This window comes from Zeus faber, assembly GCF_960531495.2.
Source record: "Zeus faber genome assembly, contig: SCAFFOLD_61, whole genome shotgun sequence".
Classification (NCBI taxonomy): Eukaryota; Metazoa; Chordata; class Actinopteri; order Zeiformes; family Zeidae; genus Zeus; species Zeus faber.
The window spans coordinates 27,601-50,070 of record NW_028293039.1 but is presented as its reverse complement, the minus strand read 5'-3'; the positions used below and the strand labels follow the sequence as shown (position 1 = coordinate 50,070).

Here is a 22,470-nt window from a genome sequence, read left to right as displayed (position 1 = left end):
CACCCCAGTCCAATAGTTTAGAATAAATAAATTGTTCAACCCTGAAATTACAGTCACCTGACGCTGCAAGCTATACGTAAATCACCTAGGTCTGAGTGTTAGTTGTCATATTTTTTGAAAGGTAACAATGAACAATTCAGAAGGATTTCCAAACTTTTTCACAGGGAATTTTTATTACGTAGTAACTGTAAAAAAGTCCACTAGAGGGTGATCTTGCTTCACGTTCTGATGAAAAGTGTGATGTTTATCTGCATACAGTTTAGAGGTCAGGTCAGCTTCACCTAGGCCTTCAGACACTGCAGGCCTTAGTGCTCAATTCAGATTTATTGCTCAGATCCAATGTTTTTGTTTGGCTGTTGACATTATTTTTTAAATGTGGCCAATATCAGATTCCGGTGTGAACGGGTCACGTCCTGAACTGACCCTCACCTGCATGTGCAGAAGTATATTTTTTTGTTTTGTTCAATAAGGAAATTTAGAAAAATAAAACATTTGAAACAATGAAACTATAAATGATTTGAAGAGAATACATAATAAAACATACTCTTCCCACACAGTTCATTTAGTACTCAAATAAAATCTATATATATTACAATTTCTTTCTTGAGAAATTCTGGATCTCACTGAATCTTAATACAGGTACTCCTCACTTAACGACCGGGTTCCGTTCAGAGGACCAGGTCGTTAAACAAATTGGTCGATAAGCGAGGACCCGTGTTATTTCACGGGTCTTTGGGGCACGGGCCGTGGCCATTGCGAACCGTAGTGTAGTGAATACTGACAGACAGGGGGAACGAGACTGAGACTGAGAATGGTGATGGGCGATGAGATGCTTGACGCTGAGACGCCGCTCACGCCAGGGTATTGTACGCAGTGCACAATACAGACTGGTTGGAAAGCTGGTCGTGAGTCCGAACCGTCATTAAACAGCCAGGTCGTTAAGTGAGGAGTACCTGTATCACAGAATAAAAATTATGACATCTGTGGTTTAATGCCAATATTAACTACTTTATCGCTTTTACCTGAAACTTTTACATGTTTTTTTCGATATCTTTTGAGTTTAATAGGACTTAAAGAACCGTTTTAGTCAACATTTGTACAAAGAATTATTCAAAGTTTCAAAAAGTTGCTTTTGGAAAACCACCGACTGCTGTGCATTCCGTAACCTATAGATGCTGGGACAGTAATCTAAATTATTATAATAATGTCAAAATATGATTTACAGATCACTGGAAAGTCTGGGCGTGGTACATGCATTTCATTTTTTAAATGTTATATTTTACCTGTTCTGTCAGTGTGCTAGGCATACAACAAAGAGTATTTGTATTTGGAGTTCTCAACCTGCAATGTAACCCTTTATTAATTGTAAAGAGTAGGATGGATGTAGGATGACAACAGCACAGTTTTTGATTATGGAGAACCACCACTAACACCCCTCTTTGGAGAACTATTCATCATGTTTGGGTCTACAAACATCTGATCACTACTCCAAGAGGGGGAGAATCACCACGGGTGAGACAAATAAACATAGAAACAAACAACATTTACACAAAAACATTGGATGACAACATGTATTGAAAAACAGTGAATTAGGTCCAGGAAAACTGGAACTACAACTGGTCACATGGCCACTTCCTGTCATAGTTATGGCAGCAAATGAGGGAGGAGGGTGCTGGGGTACACTCGAAGCAGGTGTAGTGGTTTGTGCGTGTGTGTGTGTGATTGGACCGCCTGTGTGTGTGTGTGTGTGTGTGTGTGTGTGTGTGTGTGTGTGTGTGTATGTGTGTGTGTGTGTGTGTGTGTGTGTGTGTGTGTGTGTAAGATGTACACCAGTGAGTGTACATGACTTATCCCCATTGGTACTGATGTAGATGGGCGGCATTATGTTGCGGCGCCTCCAAGCAGCCGAAAGGGGCCCCGAAGCCCCTCGAACTCTGCAGCCTTGTAGACATCCTACGTCTTCAGGAAAGCCCCGAGCACCCTGCCCTGCGGCCACAGAAGACCCTCGGGCCCCTAGAGAAGCCAGAGGGCCGTGGAGCAACCCCCACGCCCAACCCTGAGGAGCATTACCTAGTCTCAGGGAGCACGAGGAGACCCCGCACCCCAGGGCGAACACATACAGCCAACCCCCAGGTGCAGGCCTGGGGGTTATAAATGCATTTCAGTTGTACCTGCTCTCTGCGGACGATCATTCAGACGCGTAAACTTTCACGCTAACTGCGTGTGGACACTATTTGCAATGAGGCTCATTTTCATCGTAAGGGGCCAATTTTGCACCAAATCTATGAATTATACCTCATTTAAATACAATTCTCCAAGTCCAGATGCTGCTGCAGAATAGTTCCGAAAAAACAATGTCTTACCTACACTAACTAATTTCTTGAAACTAACTGGGATCATGTGTTTATACATAACAGTTAAACCATGTCCTGTGTCTACTTTGGCAATTCGACTCTCGCTTTTTCTATTATTACGTTTAGTGGCCACAAAAGCAGAGTAATTGCTTTGTGAATTCACCCCTCAGTGTCCAATGTTAGTCCTTGTGGCTTTAAGTTTAATTTAAGCGTGTTTGTGTATGTGTTATTTGACTGTGTTATTCTCATACTGTCATTCACCACACCATCAACTCCCCCATTTATATTGCCAAACTAATTTCATGGTAGTTTGTGAGTGTATTGACAAACATTATGTTCGCAATGACCTACATTGCAAGACCTCTGCTACAAAGGCTAAGAAGCGTCGTGGAGGGGGAGCAGGCACAGTGTTGGTTGTTGTTGTGCTGTTTCTATGGCCTGCTTCATCAGTTGCTATTCGTCACTCACTGTCCAATGTTGCTGCTTGTGTCTTTAAGTTTAATTTAAGCATGTGTGTTTGTATATGTTTTGTTTTCTGTCTTGTAGCTACGTGTGTCGGAGGGGGCTTCATTAATGGACTAGCAGAGGCAGCCTATACCCCCTCACTGGGACTGGCACAGGTCGCCGTCCTCTCGGCAGGAAGCGTTTCCTGTTTTATTATCTGTAAGTGTAAGGACTCAACACGATAACACACAATAACTCAAATTCCTTAAAATGTTGTAAAGAAAGTCATCTTTTGAAGAGTTACTGTGGTGTGGGGATGGTGTGGTTTAAGCAGCCACACCTGTCTTGGGTCGAGGTAATTTGGCCCAGGATCAGAGGTGGCTGCGCCTGTTGCTCGTCAGTGCATTCAACAAGCAACAGGTAAATCACCCATCCCCACACACTGGGAGAGCCTCTGTCATGACATGTGTGCATCGGCTCTCGACTTGTTAGACCATGCCACTCTCAACAATAAACTGGTGTGTTTTCAAAATGTCTGCTGGTGTCTGCTTTGCAAGACGAGTGATCTTTAATCACAAATATTCAATGTTCATGGAATGTCTCACAAACAAAATGTCTGTCTTTGTTTCACTGAGGTGGACTTTTCTTTGCCAAGCCAATGAGAGACCGAAGATATGTGACCATGTTGGACCCTTTCCAGATCAAATATGGAAAAGTAATTACAGGACTAATGGCAGTATTATCACTTGTAACTGACCTGGTGTGGATACCATGTACCCTTATTGGGTTAGGTAAGCACTAAAATTACCATTCAAGGTGTTTGTGACTTGGACGTTTGTCTGAAAAGTCAAACGTCTTTATGTCTGTCTCAATAAACTGCTCTGACCTTTCACCTCAACATGCTGTAACGTTTACAGAGAATGGTGCAAAAAACAAAAATGTTGTGTGAACAGTAGTTCACAGTACAGTAGTCGCAACACTGCTTTTAATGACAGGTCAGAGGAGAACATCCAGATTGGTACAAGTTGAACAGGAAGGCGACAGGATCTCACCAGAAGAACTAGGCATTTAAACATTGGTGAAGAGCATCTGAAACACAAAACATTGAGGAGGATGAAGAAGAACCACTCCAGGTTCCATTCCTGAAGCTCAGAACAGATCCATCTATGTTATGGATGTCAGCTGTGGGAAAGGGGAGCCAGCAGTGGAAGCAAACTTGACCAGTGATGTTTGATAAGACAAAGTCCAGATGCTGCTGCATGATAGTTCCCAAAAAACAATGTCTCACCTGCACTTACTAACTTCTTGAAAATAACTGGGATCATGTGTTTATACATAACAGTTAAACCATGTCCTCCGTGTGTGTATGTGTGTGTGTGTGTGTGTGTGTGTGTGTGTGTGTGTGTGTGTGTGTGTGTGTGTGTGTGTGTGTGTGTGTGTGTGTGTGTGTGTGTGTGTTTGTGTGTGGGGGTCAGGCTCCAGCATGAGTGTGATTCTGGATGTATCTTACACTGTGAGCATCTGGATCTCTGCTGCAGTGGCCGTCACCTACACCCTGCTGGGAGGGCTGTACTCTGTGGCCTACACAGATGTCATACAGCTCATTCTCATCTTCGTCAGTCTGGTGAGTCTCATCAGAGGAGCTGGAAATACGTACATTTGGGCAACCTAACAAGACCTAAAGTTTCATTTAAATAAGGCTTTATAGATACAAATCACAAACATATTAAAAACATATATAGCCTATATATCAGTGACTCCGCGTGCATTTGTGAAACTTGCCAGTGATGCAGCAGATCAGTCAAAGGTGTGATTAAACAGTGTTCTGGTGCACATCAAGAATAAGTTTCTGTGAAACTGAAAGTAGCCAAGCTGGTGAGCAATGACATATCACTGCCTTATTAACATAATTGGCACTTGGGCTATCGTAAAAATGCTAATCTAGAATGACATTTGTCTTCACGTTGCAACGAAAAATTATATCACAAGGAGCAAAATTGTTGAACTGAAAACAATAATTCTCATTTTGAAAGCAAAATATTGGTTGAACAGTTTACCCAAAGTTGGATCACCTTGTGAAAAAAATTGTGTTGTTGCATGGTGAGGTATTTGCGTTTGAGTGAAAAATAAAACAATGTTCTGCAGGCAGACATTAAACAGAGATGCAGTGTTTCCATTTGTCAACAGCTTTTGGAGTAACACTATTCTAACCCACTCAAATTTCCAAAACAATTTTCTTTACATCGAGGACAACTCAGGTGCTTCTAAAGTAGTTTACTTCTTTAGAAACATAGGCAACAACTTTCTCACCCATGGTGCAGCGTTTACCTGAGAGCACAGCTTGCTCGCTGTTAGACCACATGGAGGAAACATTCTTCTGGTCTGTGAATATGCTTTCACAGCTTTAGGGAAAGTGATTTATCCTTCAGATTATTAAAATTTAATTACAGACACTTCAGTTAAGCAGTTATATATTGTTTGTCTCCATGCAGTGGTTGTGCGTTCCCTTTGTTGTCATGAACCCTGCTTCCTCTGACATCACCAATATGACGTTGTCCAACACCTCCCACACCTCCTGGCTCAGTACACTGGACACCAGCACAGCCTTGATGAAGATGGATACTTTCTTAGCTATGGTGAGAAGGAAAAAGCTTCTGTCAAGATATTTTAAATGTGTGAATTGAATTAATCTAAAGTAACAGTGAGAGCAGCAGGTTGAAAATGTATTGTTTGCTTTATATTGTTAGTTAACATTTATTATTTTTCCTGCTGAAATGACAAATGCCAATATGTGCAGACGGTGTACAGTCTGCTGTTTTTTACGACTGGAATTCTGTTGCTGTAATTTACAACTGATCTGTTTTGGTATCAGAACATTTTTATGAGCTTGACTGGGAGTACTTGAGCACGGAATGGAATGTGATACCCAATGGTGGAGAGTGAAAAACTTCTATCTTCTTTTGAAGGCTCTGGGAACCTTCTGCTCCCAATCTTTGCACCAAAGGACCTTGTCTGCCTCGTCCTCAAAGACAGCCCAGATCAACTGTTACGCTGCTGCAGTCAATATAATAATATTTGCAATTCCACCAACTATATTTGGAGTCATGGCTGCATCTGCAGGTATCAACTTTTACACACTACAGAATGCTATAGAATTAGATATAGATGCTTTGAATGTTTTTTTTAACTATTTGTGTTACTATGTTAATTTTTAACTATTTACGTCTAAAATTGAGTTTGTGAAATGTTTACTTTTTTCGTTGATTTTTACATTTCCACACTGAAATGATCATTCGTATAGAAAGTTCCTTCTGGAATCTGTGATGGAAACTAAGGATTTATCAGACACCCCCTTGATTCTTCTTCTTCCTTTCTATTCCTTGAGAGATTCCCCAGTAAACTCAACTGACACATCAATAATACTTCCACTCACATAGTGGTGGAAGTATTCAGACCTTTTACCGGATTAAAAGTACAAAGACACTGAAACAAAATGACTCTTGTAAAATGGGAATGGTTGATTTACCTGTTGCTCGTTGATTGCTCTGACTGGGGGCGTACATCCACTCTGATCCCGGACCCAATTACTGAGACCCAAGAAAGGTGTGGCTGTTTAAACCACACCACAAGGGCAAACACTGCTGGGCTATTTGCCAAGAAAATATCTGTCTCAAGATTTCTTCTATTTGTACCTCAGATTGGAACCAGACCTCCTACGGTTCTCTGTCTCCTTTTGAAAGTGGACAGGCAGCTATGATCCTGCCCCTCACCCTGAACTACCTCACCCCCTCCTACATCGCCATCATCGGCATCGGAGCTGTGGCTGCCGCTGTGATGTCATCGGCTGACTCAATCTTACTGTCTGCAGCCTCCATCTTCACCTCAAACATCTACAAGAACATCCTGAGGAACCAGGTGAGGGAACATGTTGTTGTTATCCAAGACTATAACCTGCACTGAGAAATATTTTGAACCTTTTCTTTCTCTTATGTAGTACAATTATTTTTTTCTCCTTATATTCTACTACCCTTTTTGTTATGTGAGCTGCTATAACACTATGCTATTAACACTTCGCCCATCTATCTATCTATCTACCTATCTATCTATCTATCCATCTATCTATCTATCTATCTATCTATCTATCTATCTATCTATCTATCTATCTAAAAACCAACTGGAAAAACAAGAAAATATATCCATCCACAAGACGTGTCCAGAGTGTCACTGGAAGCTCTTTCTGTCCAGTGAAATTTAAATTTACTTCAACAAGAAATCAGGAAGTGATGTCATAAGTGCATCAGGAATTCAAGCTCTGTAAGAAAATGATGGTGCAGAACCATTGGTGGCCACAGTGGCTCTTCTGTCAAGTCATAGCTGAGGTTTTACAATGTCTTGCCGGATCTGCTGTGTGGTAGTAACACCTGGTGCCACAGCATGGGGTCACCACAGCAGAGGATTAAGAGGAAGGGACCAGAAGACTATTACAAGAGTCTATTACTTCATCATGTCTTGGTTTTTCCTCTCATTTCAGGCATCCCAGAGGGAGCTGCAGTGGGTGATCCGTGCTGGGGTGGTCGTGGTTGGTGTCGTTGGAACATCTCTGACCACTTTCCAAAATAGCATCTTGGAGTTCTGGCTCATTGGTGTAACTGTTTTATATGTCTTCATTTTTCCTCAACTGGTTTGCGTTATTTTCTTTGACCAATCCAATGGATATGGGGCTATTATGGGACTTGCGGTGAGTTTGTTGTTGAAAGCCTTGTGCGGAGAACCGATGCTAGGAGTGCCGGCTACCATCCACCTCCCAGGAGACAGACTGGAGGATGGTGTTCACATCCAAAACTTTCCAGTAAATACTGTGTGTGTGCTGTCTTCCATAGCCTCCATCTTTCTATTCTCCTTCCTGGCTGCACTGCTCTTCAGCAAAGGCCTCGTCCCTGAGAGATGGGACGTGTTCAAAGCCAAACTCCAAGACTCGCCTCCAGTAGCAGGTGGTGTTATGGGCGACAATGGGAAATTGGATGAAAAGGATCCACAACAAGAGGCTTTAGAGCCAATGATGGACTCCAATGAAGATGCAGATTCCTGAGGATGATGGACAGCCACTGTTGATATCGAAGGTTTCTGGATTCTCTTTGCCAGAAGGGTTTGGTTGTAAGAGGATTAAATATGCTCTCTAAACACTCCATCTCTCATCTAATCTCTAACTCTATGAGCCCTTATTATTTCAGCAACAATTTCTGTGTTTTTGGCGATTTTAATTATTTTACTTTTTTGTTTAATTGTCTGCAGACACGCACAAATAATAAATTAGAAATTCACATATCTACACACCATCACTACTTCTACTTGTCAAGTCAATTCTTCGACAGCCCAATCCCTACTTAATTAAGGATTTCCAATACTACTTCCTCTGCACATTACTCAAACTCACTCCCAACAAGTTCAAAAGCATGGACGGATGATGTATTTATGTCATGCCGTTTTATATTTTGATATTAAAAAAGGTTACATTCATCCTGGGTCTTCTCATATAGTGTCTTTTGTTGGATCTCTTGTTGAACATCTCATCTGTAACTGGAGGGGAAACATGTTTAGCAAGAGGGATCTCAGTAGCAGTAGAACCTGTAACCTCAGCAGTGTTAACGTGTGCTGCCGTGTGGAATTCAGACGCGTGAACAGAAGCATGAGAAAGTATGAATAGAGAAACATAAAGGTGTGGTTGATCAGAAAGCTGACGTGTCATGGTGAAGATTACCACCAGCTGGCTGATCCTGCGGTTGCCCAGCAGGGTCATCTCCATTTGGTCGGCCAATCTCTTCTTCTCTTTTTCGGATTTGAAGACAGCCCAGACGCCGGTTCCCAGGACCAGCAGGTAGAAGACGACTATTGCTCTCACTCCTGGGACTTTCAGAGCCATGATGGACCAGCTGATGGCTGACTGTCCATCTGGATCCTTCTTTGGGTTTTGACTTAAGCTGTTCTTTATCTGCCGTGATCTGATAACGTGAGTTTTTTGTTTTCTTCTCCTTTTGGTTGGAAGTGAACTGTCTTGATTCTGATGTTCTCGGACACCTCTTTAGAGGAGCCATGGTTGTTAACTCCAGACAGAACAGCCACCACAGTCCCATAGTTTAGAATAAATAAATTGTTCAACCCTGGAATTACAGTCACCTGACGCTGCAACCTATAAGTAAATCACCTAGGTCTGAGTGTTAGTTGTCATATTTTTTGAAAGGTAACAATGAACAATTCAGAAGGATTTCCAAACTTTTTTACAGGGAATTTTTATTACGTAGTAACTGTAAAAAAAGTCCACTAGAGGGTGATCTTGCTTTACGTTCTGAAGAAAAGTGTGATGTTTATATTCATACAGTTTAGAGGTCAGGTCAGCTTCACTTAGGCCTTCACACACTGCAGGCCTTAGTGCTCAATTCAGATTTATTGCTCAGATCCAATGTTTTTGTTTGGCTGTTCACATTATTCTTTAAATGTGGCCAATATCAGATTACGGTGTGAACGTGTCACGTCCTGAACTGAGCCTCACCTGCATGTGCAGAAGTAGTTTTTTTTGTTTTGTTCAATAAGGAAGTTTAGAAAAATTAAACATTTGAAGAGAGTAAATCTATAATAAAAATTACTCTTCCCACACAGTTCATTTAGTACTTAAATAAAATATGGATATATTTAAATTTTTTTCTTCAGGAATTATAGATCTCACTGAATCTTAATACAGGTACCCTCCCTGTCCTTACCTGTCCCATTAGCCCAACTCCGTTCACCTGCGCACACAGCTGTTCCAGATCTGCAATCTAAGCACTATATATGCCTCTCTCACCAGTCACCCATTGCCAGATTGTCTTTGATGCTTGCACCAGACTCTCCAGCATTCCCCTAACTGACTCCCCGCTACCAACTCGCTCCCCCCCGGCCTGTCTTCCGTCCGCCCTACAAATAAAAGACATAACCAAATATCCCTGCCTGTCTTTGTGCTGCAATTGGGTCCTAACCACACCCGTTACAGCCAGGAAAACGCTATTGCGGCCGCAAGGCCAAAAAGGAAGCACCTTTTACTCTCGGCCACAAGGATATAAAAACTGTGACATTGTCAGAAATCCACATGTTGGTCCATGGTCCTTCAGCCTGGATCTGTGCTTTGACTTGTTGATTTGTATGACTGAGAAGGTTTGCCGCAGATGAAGGTGGATCCAAACTGACCAATCGGTCCTCTTTCAAAGAGAGGTAAAACTCAGGCAGAGTGGAAGACTAAATTTTGTTCTCTGAACGTAGTCACAGAAACGTAGATACTTTTTTATATTTGCAATTGTTTTTAAAACTGATTGAGATTTCATTTTCAAATTTTCTTACATGAACTGAAATGAATGAAAAACAAACGTCTTCCACCTTGGATTGGAACAGTGCATTGTGTAACAGAGGGTGCGATCTCCACTCTGCTGCTGTGCCCATTCCTGTGTCTCCCAACAAATCAATTAAAAACAGTGCGTTTTTATTTGACATGAATTTTTTTTCCTTCATTTCCGAATTGAACGAAAAACAAAAATGTTCTGTGTGTCCCGTGCCCTGTCATTCACTTCTTCCGTTGCTTTGGGACTTAATTTGGTAAAAACTGGATTGATTTTGTATGAATACTCTTTACCTGTAAATAATAAACCCTGCATTTCTGTAAGAGAGAGACTTTCTCAATCTCTCTCTCAGTCGCTGCAGAGCCGTCAATACCGGCCTCTCCCTCCACAATGAACTCACAGAGCAGAGACTCTGAGTCTCTGCTCTGTGTCTCTCTGGTGATGGAGGCTCTGAGGACTGGATGAAACTGTTTCACAGGAAAGCTGTCAAACTGGAAAAACCTACCTTTATTGATCCTCGAAATTACCATCATATATAATTACCACCGTGACCCTCAAGGCTAACAAATTTTAAAAAGGCACCGCAAGCTTAGATCTACATCCTTTCTACAAAATAACTAAATGCGACTGAGAAAGCTTCTGCATTTTCTTACCTCTTCAGTCAGACACTGTGACTTCAGCTGGAGTCAGTCAGTCATCCATCAGCTGGTCCATCATGGCTCTTAATGTCCCAGGAGTGATAGCCATGGTCTTCTTCTACCTGCTGGTCCTGGGAACCGGCATCTGGGCTTCCTTCAAATCCAAAAAAGAGAAGAAGAAGAGATCGGCCGACCCAATGGAGATGACCCTGCTGGGCAACCGTAGGATCAGCCAGCTGGTGGGAATCTTCACCACGACAGGTCAGTTTTCTGATCAACACGCCTTAATGTTGATCTTTTCTTACTTCCTTGTGGTTCTGTTCATCCTTCTGAATTCCCCATTTCCGAAATATAATATCTTCATCCATCCGTGATTTTAACTTGATCCACCACAGTCAGATCGTTTAGAATAAAACAATTGTTCAGCCTGGAATCACCTGAAGCTGCAATCTCATCCGTAAATCACCTCGGTCTGAGTGTTAGTTTTCATATTTTTTGAAAGGTAACAATGAACAATTCAGAAGGATTTCCAAACTTTTTCACAGGGAATTTTTATTACGTAGTAACTGTAAAAAAGTCCACTAGAGAGTGATCTTACTTCACGTTCTGAAGAAAAGTGTGATGTTTATCTGCATACAGTTTAGAGGTCAGGTCAGCTTCACTTAGGCCTTCAGACACTGCAGGCCTGAGTGCTCAATTCAGATTTATTGCTCAGATCCAATGTTTTTGTTTGGCTGTTCACATTATTTTTTAAATGTGGCCGATATTAGATTCCGGTGTGAATGGGTCACGTCCTGAGCTGAGCCTCACCTGCCTGTGCAGAAGTAGGTTTTTTTGTTTTGTTCAATAAGGAAATTTAGAAAAATAAAATATTTGAAGAGAATGAGTAAATCTATAATAAGACTTACTCTTCCACACACAGTTAATTTAGTACTTAAATAAAATATGGATTTTTAAATTTTATTTCATCACAAATTCTAGATCTCACTGAATCTTAATACAGGTACTCCTTACTAAACGACCGGGTTCCGCCCGGAACGAGACTGAGACTGAGAATGGTGATGGGCGATGAGATGCCTGACGCTGAGACGCCGCTCACGCCAGGGTATTGTACGCATTGCACAATACAGACTGGTTGGAGAGCTGGTCCTGAGTCCGAACCGTCATTAAACTGGCAGGTCGTTAAGTGAGGAGTACCTGTATTACAAAATAAAAATTATGACATCTTTGGTTTAATGCCAATATTAACTACTTTATCGCTTTTACCTGTAACTTTTACATGTTTTTTTTCGACATTTTTTGAGTTTAATAGGAATTAAAGAACCGTTTTAATCAACATTTGTACAAAGAATTATTCAAAGTTTCAAAAAGTTGCTTTTGGAAAACCACAGACTGCTGTACATTCCGTAACCTATAGATGCTGTGACAGTAATAAAAATTATTATAATAATGTCAAAATATGATTTACAGATCACTGGAATGTCTGGGCATGGTACCTCTTATAAATGCATTTCATTTTTTTAATTTTATTTTTTACCTGTTCTGTCAGTGTGCTAGGCATACAACAAAGAGTATTTGTATTTGTATGCCATCGCATCTAGGACAGAGTTAGTCTGCAAGTGGAGTTCTCAACCTGCAATGTAACCCTTTATTAATTCTTAAATCATCAACATCTGCTGCAATAACTCTGTCCTGTGGACGACCTGTAGGATGACAAGAGCACAGTTTTGGTTATGGAGAGCCGCCACCAACCCCCCTCTTTGGAGAACTATTCATCATGTTTGGGTTTATAAACATCTGATCACAACTTCAAGAGGGGGAGAATCACCACGGGTGAAACAAATAAACATAGAAACAAACAACATTTACACAAAAACATGAACAATGGATGACATGTATTGAAAAACAGTGAATTAAGTCCAGGAAAACTGGAACTACAACTGGTCACGTGGCCACTTCCTGTCGTAGTTATGGCAGTAAATGAGGGAGGAAAGGAGAGGAATGCAACCAGGAGGGTGCTGGGGTGCACTCGAAGCGGGTGTGGTGGTGTGTGCGTGTGTTGTGTGATTGGACCGCCTGTATGTGTGTGTGTGTGTGTGTGTGTGTGTTTCCACCGGCGAGTGTACATGACTTATCCCCATTGGTACTGATGTAGACGGGCCGTATTTTGTTGTGGTGCCTCCAAGCAGCGGAAACGGCCCCGAAGCCTCCCGAACTCTGCAGCCTTGTAGACATCCTACGTCTTCAGGAAAGCCCTGAGCACCCTGCCCTGCGGCCACAGAAGACCCCCGGGCCCCTAGAGAAGCCAGAGGGCCGCGGGGTATATACAAAAACACGTGGTGCTTGTTTTTATATGTGTTATTTGACTGTGTTATTCTTATACTGTCATTCACCACACCATCAACTACCCCATTTATATTACCAAACTAATTTCATGGAAGTTTGTGAAACTATTGACATTCTGTTGGCAATGACTTACATTACAAGACCTCTGCTAAAAAAGCTAAGAAGCCTCGTGGAGGAGGAGCAGGCACAGTGTTGGTTGTTGTGATGTTTCAATGGCTTGCTTCATCAGTTGCTCACTCACTGTCCAAAGGTACTGCTTGTGGCTTTAAGTTTAATTTAAGCATGTGTGTTTGTATATGTTTTGTTTACTGTCTTATAGCTACGTGGATCGGAGGGGGCTTCATTAATGGACTAGCAGAGGCAGCCTACACACCCTCGCTGGGACTGGCACAGGTCGCCATCATCTCGGCAGGAAATGTTTCCTGCTATATTATCTGTAAGTGTAAGGACTGAACTCGATAACACAAATTTGTTAAAATGTTCTAAAGCAAGTCATCTTTTGAAGAGTTACTGTGGTGTGGGGATGGTGTGGTTCAACCAGCCACACCTGTCTTGGGTCTAGGTAATTGGGCCCAGGATCAGAGGTTGCTGTGCCTGTTGCTCGTCAGTGCATTCAACTTGTTAGACCTTGCCACTCTCAACAATAAACTGATGTTTTCAAAATATCTGCTGCTGTCTGCTTTGCAAGACGAGTGATCTATAATCACAAATATTCAATGTTAATGGCATTTCTCACAAACAAAATGTCTGTCTTTGTTTCATTGAGGTGGACTTTTCTTTGCCAAGCGAATGAGAGACCGAAGATATGTGACCATGTTGGACCCTTTCCAGATCAAATATGGAAAAGTAATTACAGGACTAATGGCAGTATTATCACTTGTAACTGACCTGGTGTGGATACCATGTACCCTTATTGGGTTAGGTAAGCACTAGAATTACCATTCAAGGTGTTTGTGACTTGAACGTTTGTCTGAAAGGTCAAATGTCTTTATGTCTGTCTCAATAAACTGCTCTGACCTTTCACCTCAATAATCTGTAACGTTTACAGAGAACGGTGCAAAAAACAAAAATGTTGTGCGAACAGTAGTTCACAGTACAGTAGTGGCAACACTGCTTTTAACGACAGGTCAGAGGAGAACATCCAGATTGGTACAAGTTGAACAGGAAGGCGACAGGATCTCACCAGAAGAACTGGGCATTTAAACATTGGTGAAGAGCATCTGAAACACAACACATTGAAGAGGATGAAGAAGAACCACTCCAGGTTCCATTCCTGAAGCTCAGAACAGATCTATCCATCTCATGGATGTCAGCTGTGGGAAGGGGGAGCCAGCAGAGGAAGCAAACTTGACCGCTGTTACAAGTGATGCTTGATAAGACAAAGTCCGTATACTGCTGCACAATAGTTCCCAAAAAACAATATCTTACCTGCACTTGCTAACTTCTTGAAATTAACTGGGATCATGTGTTTATACAAAACAGTTAAACCGTGTCGTGTGTGTGTGTGTCAGGCTCCAGCATGAGTGTGATTCTGGATGTACCCTACACTGTGAGCATCTGGATCTCTGCTGCAGTGGCCGTCACCTACACCCTGCTGGGAGGGCTGTACTCTGTGGCCTACACAGATGTCATACAGCTCATTCTCATCTTCGTCAGTCTGGTGAGTCTCATCAGAGGAGCTGGAAATACGTATACTTGTGCAACCTTACAAGACCTTAGTTTCATTTTAAATAAGGCTTTAAAGATACAAATCACAAACATTAAAAACATACATAGCCTATATATCAATGACTCCCCGTGCATTTGTGAAGCTTGCCAATGATTCAGCAGATCGGTCAAAAGTGTGATTTAACAGTGTTCTGGTGCACATCAAGAAAAACTGGCCAAGCTGGTGAGCAATGACATATCACTGCCTTGGCACTTGTCTATCTTAAAAATGCTAATCTAGAATGACATTTGTCTTCACGTTGCAACGAAACATTATATCACCAGGAGAAAAATTGTTGAACTGAAAACAATAATGGTCATTTTGAAAGCAAAATATTGGTTGAACAGTTTACCCAAAGTTGGATCACCTTGTGAAAAAAATTGTGTTGTTGCATGGTGAGGTATTTGCATTTGAGTGAAATAAAAACAATGATCTGCAGGCGGACATTAAACAGAGATGCAGTGTTTCCATTTGTCAACAGCTTTTGGAGTAACACTATTCTAACCCACTCATATTTCCAAAACAATTTTCTTTACATCGAGGACAACTCAGGTGCTTCTAAAGTAGTTCACTTCTTTAGAAACATAGGCAACAACTTTCTCACACAAAGTGCAGCGTTTACCTGAGAACACAGCTTGCTTGCTGTTAGACCACATGGAGGAAACATTATTCGGGTCTATGAATATGCTTTCCATTGCACTTGAAAAAGTGCAATGGAACCCCCGCATCAGTTTTTGTGTGCATTTCTTGTCAGTGTATCAAGTACAGAGACACTCAGAATCTGCAGATGTAATGTTTCTATAGACAAAGTAAGCTTTCACAGCCTTAGGGAAAGTGATTTATCCTTCAGATTATTAAAATTTAATTACAGACACTTCAGTTAAGCAGTTATATATTGTTTGTCTCCATGCAGTGGTTGTGCGTTCCCTTTGTTGTCATGAACCCTGCTTCCTCTGACATCACCAATATGACGTTGTCCAACACCTCCCACACCTCCTGGCTCGGTACACTGGACACCAGCACAGCCTGGATGAAGATGGATACTTTCTTAGCTATGGTGAGAAGGAAAAAGCTTCTGTCAAGATATTTTAAATATGTTAATTTAATTAATCTAAAGTTACAGTTAGAGCAGCAGGTTGAAAATGTATTGCTTGCTTTATATTGTAAGTTCATTTTTTTTTTTCCTGCTGATATGACAAATTACAATTCCTTTTGGCTCAATCCAGCACGTTGTATACAAATGTGTGTGTATAAAATTGTGCCAGTGTGCACAATACTTTTGTCCAATAAGGACACTGTTCACACCTGTTCAGCTCCTAACTCATCACAATGCCTCTATCGAACAGAATCTAAGTCACCATGTGCTTTAGGAGTCATTACATATGGTGTTCCTCCAGGCTCCATGTTAGGCCCACCACCATCTTCTCTTGAAATCCTCTATTTTGGCCATATTGTTTATTCAATTTTTTTATTACTATGCTGATGAACCTGTATACTAGGATGTTTAATTACCAATGCGAATGTGTGCAGACGGGGTACAGTCTCCTGCTTTTTACTACTGGAATTCTGTTGCTGTAATTTACAACTGATCTGTGTTGGTATCAGAACATTTTTATGAGCTTGACTGGAAGTACTTGAGCACGGAATGGAATGTGATACCCAATGTCTGTATATGTGGATCTCCAATATCAAGACAAAAAATATTGTGTCTGGTCATATGTGCACTTTCATTACCTCGCTTCTGTCAGCAACGTGCAATGAGGTCTCCGTCTGGATAGGCAGTGGAAAAGACTTTGAGGCACAGCAACTTAATGACTATGGGAGTCTCTACCCACAGGTACGGGTGGAGGGGGGAGATGGAGTCTTTCTTGCACTTGATTGCCGACATGGCGAGTTTTTATGACAGGCGGGAACAGAAGGGCTCGCTGGCCAAAAGGATAAATAATAAACAATTATAATTATAATCAGTCTGGGCGCAGGAGGAGTGATGCTCCAGGCTGTCTCCTGGTAGCTGATGAGCCTGTGTGCCGATCCCCTCTGCAAGACAAACAAACATTTAGAAAACTCTCTGCCCACGGACTGGACCAGTCAGCTCTGCCCGGGAGCCGATTAGGTTGATTCAAGGCAGCTGTGCGGCCGCGGAAAGAAGCCACGCTGTCGTCTGCAGCTGCGGCTTAACCATGCCCCTTGGTCCACCACAATGATGTATCGCATGAAGCCCAATGGAAATGATTGATAACTAGACTGCTATGCATCACAAGAGAAGAGAGAACAACACAGGCTAAAGGCTACCACATTATCCAATGTATGCCTGCAGCTATTTTTCACATTATAATTTATCTATTATTTATCTATTATTTTATTTTTAACCTATGTAACACAACAATATTTTTTCTTGTGCATATTATCACATTTCTATATCTTACAAATCAGTTGTATATCTTTGGCGAATTGTATATGTTTTATATCATATTTCATTCCATTATTACTTTTTATTCTCCCTTTTTTCCCAGACTGAAAAGCTTTTTATTTTTTAATGCTTATAGGCTATACAGAAGTGCACCAAACCTCGCCAGAAGAAATTTGTCCAATATGTAAATACACCTGGTGAAAATATATATACTCTCCAGTCATAATGTCCATTTACACAAAAAAGCACCTTAGTCCCAAATGTTATTTTTATTATTACCATGTTGGCACTCTGTGTATTTTTAAGACTTGGATTGAGTGGTGAAGAGTGAAAAACTTCTAAAGCTCTTTTGAAGGCTATGGGAACCTTCTGCTGCCAATCTTTGCACCAAAGGACCTTGTCTGCCTCGTCCTCAAAAACAGCCCAGATCAACTGTTACGCTGCTGCAGTCAATATAATAATATTTGCAATTCCACCAACTATATTTGGAGTCATGGCTGCATCTGCAGGTATCAACTTTTACACACCATAGAATGCTATAGAATTAGATGTAAATGCTTTGATGTTTTTTTGTATTTTAATGTAAGCCATTTTAATATTTTTATAGGTTTTTTTGATTTAAGTTCTTAAAATGAGTTAGTGAAATGTTTTCTTATTTTGTCGCTTTTAACTTTTCCACACTGAAATGATCATTCATATAGAAAGTCCATTATGGAAACTGTGATGGAAACTAAGGATTTATCTAACACCCCCTTGACTCTTCTGCTTCCTTTCTAGTCCTTGAGAGATTCCCCATTAAACTCAGCTGACACTTCAACAATACTTTCACTCACATACTGATGGAAGTATTCAGACCTTTTACCGGATTAAAAGTACAAAGGCTCTGAAACAAAATTACTCTCATAAAATGGGGATGGTTGATTTACGTGTTGCTCGTTGATTGCTCTGACTCACAACAGGTTTACAGCCACCCTGATCCCAGGCCAAATTACTTAGTCCCAAGGGCAAACACTGTTTGACTATTTGCCATCTTTATCCGTCTCAAGACTTCTTCTATCTGTGCCTCAGATTGGAACCAGACCTCCTATGGTCCTCTATCTCCTTTTGAAAGTGGACAGGCAGCTATGATTCTGCCCCTCACCCTGAACTACCTCACCCCCTCCTACATCTCCATCATCGGTATCGGAGCTGTGGCTGCCGCTGTGATGTCATCAGCTGACTCAATCTTACTGTCTGCAGCCTCCATATTCACCTCAAACATCTACAAAAACATCCTGAGGAACCGGGTGAGGAAAAATGTAGTTGTTCTCCAAGACTATAACCTGCACTGAGAAATAGGGGGGTGGTAGCTCAGGAGGTAGAGCTGGTGGTCTAGTAATCTAAAGGTTGCTGGTTTGATCCCAGGCTCATGCTGTAGTGTCCTTGAGCAATACACTTAACCCCTAATTGCTCCTGATGGCTGCGTCCGTCGGTGTTTGAATAATTGTAAGTTGCTTTGGATAAAAGTGAAAAAAACTGCTTAATGTAAAAATATTTTGAACTTTTTTCTTCAAATATGTCGTACATTTATTATTTTTCTCCTTTTTATTCTATTATCCTATTTGTTAGGTGAGCTGCTATAACACTATGCTACTAACACTTCGCCAATCGATCTATCTATCTATCTATCTATCTAAAAAGTGGATAAACAAGAAATTCCATCCATACAAAAATATCAATCAATATCCAGAGTGTCACTGGAAGCTCTTTTTGTCAAGTAAGCGAAAATTTACCTCAACAAGAAATCAGGAAGTGATGTGATAAATGCATCAGGAATTCAAGCTCTGTAAGAAAATGAAGGTGCAGAACCATTGGTGGCCACAATGTCCTGTCGGATCTGCTGTGTGGTAGTAACACCTGGTGCCACAGCATGGGGTCACCACAGCAGAGGATTAAGAGGAAGGGACAAGAAGACTATTACAAGAGTCTATTACTTCATCATGTCTTGGTTTTCCTCTCATTTCAGGCATCCCAGAGGGAGCTGCAGTGGGTGATCCGTGCTGGGGTGGTCGTGGTTGGTGTCGTTGGTACATCACTGACCACTTTCAAGAATAGCATCTTGGAGTTCTGGCTCATTGGTGTAACTGTTTTATATGTCTTCTTGTTTCCTCAACTGGTTTGCGTTATTTTCTTTGACCAAACTAATGGATATGGGGCACTTATGGGATTTGTGGTGAGTTTGTTGTTGAAAGCCTTGTGCGGAGAACCGATGCTTGGAGTGCCGGCTACCATCCACCTCCCAGGAGACAGACTGGAGGATGGTGTTCACATCCAAAACTTTCCTGTAAATACTGTGTGTGTGCTGTCTTCCATAGCCTCCATCTTTCTATTCTCCTTCCTGGCTGCACTGCTCTTCAGCAAGGGCCACGTCCCTGAGAGATGGGACGTGTTACATTTACATTTTAGTCATTTAGCAGACGCTTTTATCCAAAGCGACTTACAATTGTTCAAACACCGACGGACGCAGCCATCAGGAGCAATTAGGGGTTAAGTGTCTTGCTCAAGGACACTACAGCATGCTAGCAGGAGGAGCCTGGGATCGAACCAGCAACCTTTAGATCACTAGACCACCAGCTCTACCGCCTGACCTACCATCCCCAGAGTTCAGAGCCAAAGTCCAAGACCCGCCACCAGTAGAAGGTTGCGCTATGGAAGAAAATAGGAAATTGTATGAAAACGATCCCCAACATGAGCCTTCAGAGCCAATGATGGACAGCCGCTGTTAATAGACAATTGACTTAATGTAATGTTAAGAGCCCTGAGGATGATGGACAGCCACTGTTGATATAGAAGGTTTCTGGATTCTCATTGCCGGAAGGGTCCTCTAGCCGTGTTCCTTATTCAAGTAGCTATTTCTGTATATTTGGCGATTTTATCTGTTTTACTTTTTTGTTTACTCATCTGTAGACACGCATAAATAACAAACCACTACTTCCCGTAACTACACACCATCACTCCTACTTGTCAAGTCAATTCTTCAGCAGCCAAACTGTTAGTTAGGTAAGGATTTCCAGTACTATTTCTTCCTCTGTACATTCCTGAAACTCACTGCCAACATCAAGTTCAAAAACATGAACGGATGAAGATCTTATTTTTATGTAATGCCATTTTGTATTTTGATATTAAAAATGGGTTGCATTCATCCTGGGTCTTCTTATGTTGTGTTTTTTGTTGGATTTCTTGTTGAACATCTCAGTAACTTGAGCGGAAACATGTTCAGCAAGAGAGACCTCAGTAGTAGTAGAACCTGTAACCTCAGCAGTGTTAACGTGTGCTGCCGTGTGGAATTCAGAAGGATTAACAGAGTCATGAGAAAGTAAGAGTAGAGCAACATAAAGGTGTGGTTGATCAGAAAGCTGACCTGTCATAGTGAAGATTCCCACCAGCTGGCTGATCCTACTGTTGCCCAGCAGGGTCATCTCCTTTTGGTCAGCCGATCTCTTCTTCTTCTCTTTTTTTGGATTGGAAGGAAGCCCAGACGCCGGTTACCAGGACCAGCAGGTAGAAGAAGACCATCGCTATCGCTTTTGGGATGTTCAGAGCCATGATGGACTAGCTGATGGATGACTGACTGACTGACTCCAGCAAAACTCACAGTGTCTCAAGCAAAAAGGGATAGAGACTCATGAGATGGAGGTGGAGAAGAGTAAAGGGGGATAGAGGGTAATGGGTAGGAAAGAGAGTGAGGAAGTTTCCCCGTTTCGCACCGTGTTTCTCGTTTCGTTCAATAAGGAAACTGAGCGGCCCAGAAATCAACTACCACGATGCCCACTTGTGCTTATATAAAAAAGAGCCTGACAAAAAGGGCCCCATGGACATCCTGGGGCAAAGAGGCAGGTGCTCGGGCATCCTCCGTCACACCCTCTGCATGTGCCTGTGTAGCACTGAGCAACAGAAAAATGTAAACAGACTACAGTGCGCAGAAGTTCAGCAAACACATCTTTCTTATCTACAAAAGCTTTAAGTGCAGTTGTTTTTTCTTCTTTTAGAGAAAATATACCGATAACAGATTCAACAGACCGTTCCACATCAGCAAAGTTACTCAACAGCACTCCTCTGTATAGTCCTCGTATCAAACCCGCCACATATTAGATAAACAGTTGTGATTGGCCCGACTTTCCAGGTCGGCTGGAAATCTGGTTGAACAGGAGGGGGCCAGACATATTCTGCAGAAAAAATGATACATGAGCCGCCAATTGGTCTGGTTCCCAGGCTATGGAGGTTCATTGCGCAGAAAAAATGGCTGGAGAATCTGATAATTCCCAGTGATATAAATGTGTTAATTTAGATCATGTAGTGATAATAATGTAATGATGATAATATCTAATGTATGTGACCCACCACAACAAAACCTGCTATCTCGCACAATTTTAACATCCCCAGGAGCTGCCAAATAAGTTGAAAAAAGCTTACTAGTAAGAAAATTAGATCTTTCCAGATTCCTTTGTGTTTTTATTATTTCTCAGTGTATTTTCAAACCCAGTTTGATTTATACATAGTATAAAAATGTTAAACCGCGGAGTTAAATATTACCATTAGATTACATAGGGAAACACAGTTCACTTACAGCGACGGTGAACATTGCTGAACAACGCCGATCGATGGTTTCCTTTAAAGCGACCGTCCAGGTGAAGATCAATTCCTCCATATTCCATGTGATGTGAAGTCACAATGGGAACACCGGGTGGGGCGTCTATTCGGCTGCGCTGGGGCGGGCCTCCCCCTTGCGCGGGCGTTGGTGTGCATGGGATTCCTGCCGGCTCGCCTGCGGGGCGGGGGGTCTGGTTGGGGCGTCGGTCTGTCGCCGTGGGGCCGGGATCCGGGCCTGCAGTCCTTGCCTGGGGCCCGTGGCCCAGGTTCTGTGCCTGCGGCTGCATCTTGTACCTGCACCTGGAGGTTGGTTGTATGTGTGTGCCCCTGGGGTGCGCAGGGCAGGGTGCTCGGCGCTTTCCTGCAACCTTTAAAGTATACTTCTTTTACACACACACAGAGACATCATTGTGGAGGGGGCGTGTACCAACGTATACCAACGAAGAAGTCATGCTGACTTCACTTCCGTAAACAAGACGAGGATGCGGTTTTACTAGTCTGTGAAAACTTTCGTCTTCGTGTTAAGATAAGATAAGATAAGATAAGATAAGATAAGATAAGATAAACCTTTATTAGT

At 41.9% G+C, this 22,470-nt stretch overlaps 2 protein-coding genes across 2 annotated transcripts; both read left to right on the top strand.

Moving 5' to 3' along the window:
- Positions 1–4,281: 4,281 nt before the first annotated feature.
- LOC307247663 (high affinity choline transporter 1-like) lies at positions 4,282–7,887 on the top strand (the record flags this gene model as incomplete). The annotated part of the gene is made up of 5 exons (XM_080024694.1): positions 4,282–4,422; positions 5,291–5,434; positions 5,765–5,918; positions 6,496–6,713; positions 7,330–7,887. 5 exons carry the CDS (start codon positions 4,282–4,284, stop codon positions 7,885–7,887), a joined length of 1,215 nt encoding a protein of 404 aa, XP_079880820.1.
- Positions 7,888–10,877: 2,990 nt separating this feature from the next.
- LOC307247662 (high-affinity choline transporter 1-like) lies at positions 10,878–20,623 on the top strand (the record flags this gene model as incomplete). The annotated part of the gene is made up of 8 exons (XM_080024693.1): positions 10,878–11,061; positions 13,466–13,582; positions 13,913–14,068; positions 14,658–14,806; positions 15,768–15,911; positions 18,311–18,550; positions 19,270–19,691; positions 20,500–20,623. 8 exons carry the CDS (start codon positions 10,878–10,880, stop codon positions 20,621–20,623), a joined length of 1,536 nt encoding a protein of 511 aa, XP_079880819.1.
- Between the last annotated feature and the right edge of the window lie 1,847 nt (positions 20,624–22,470).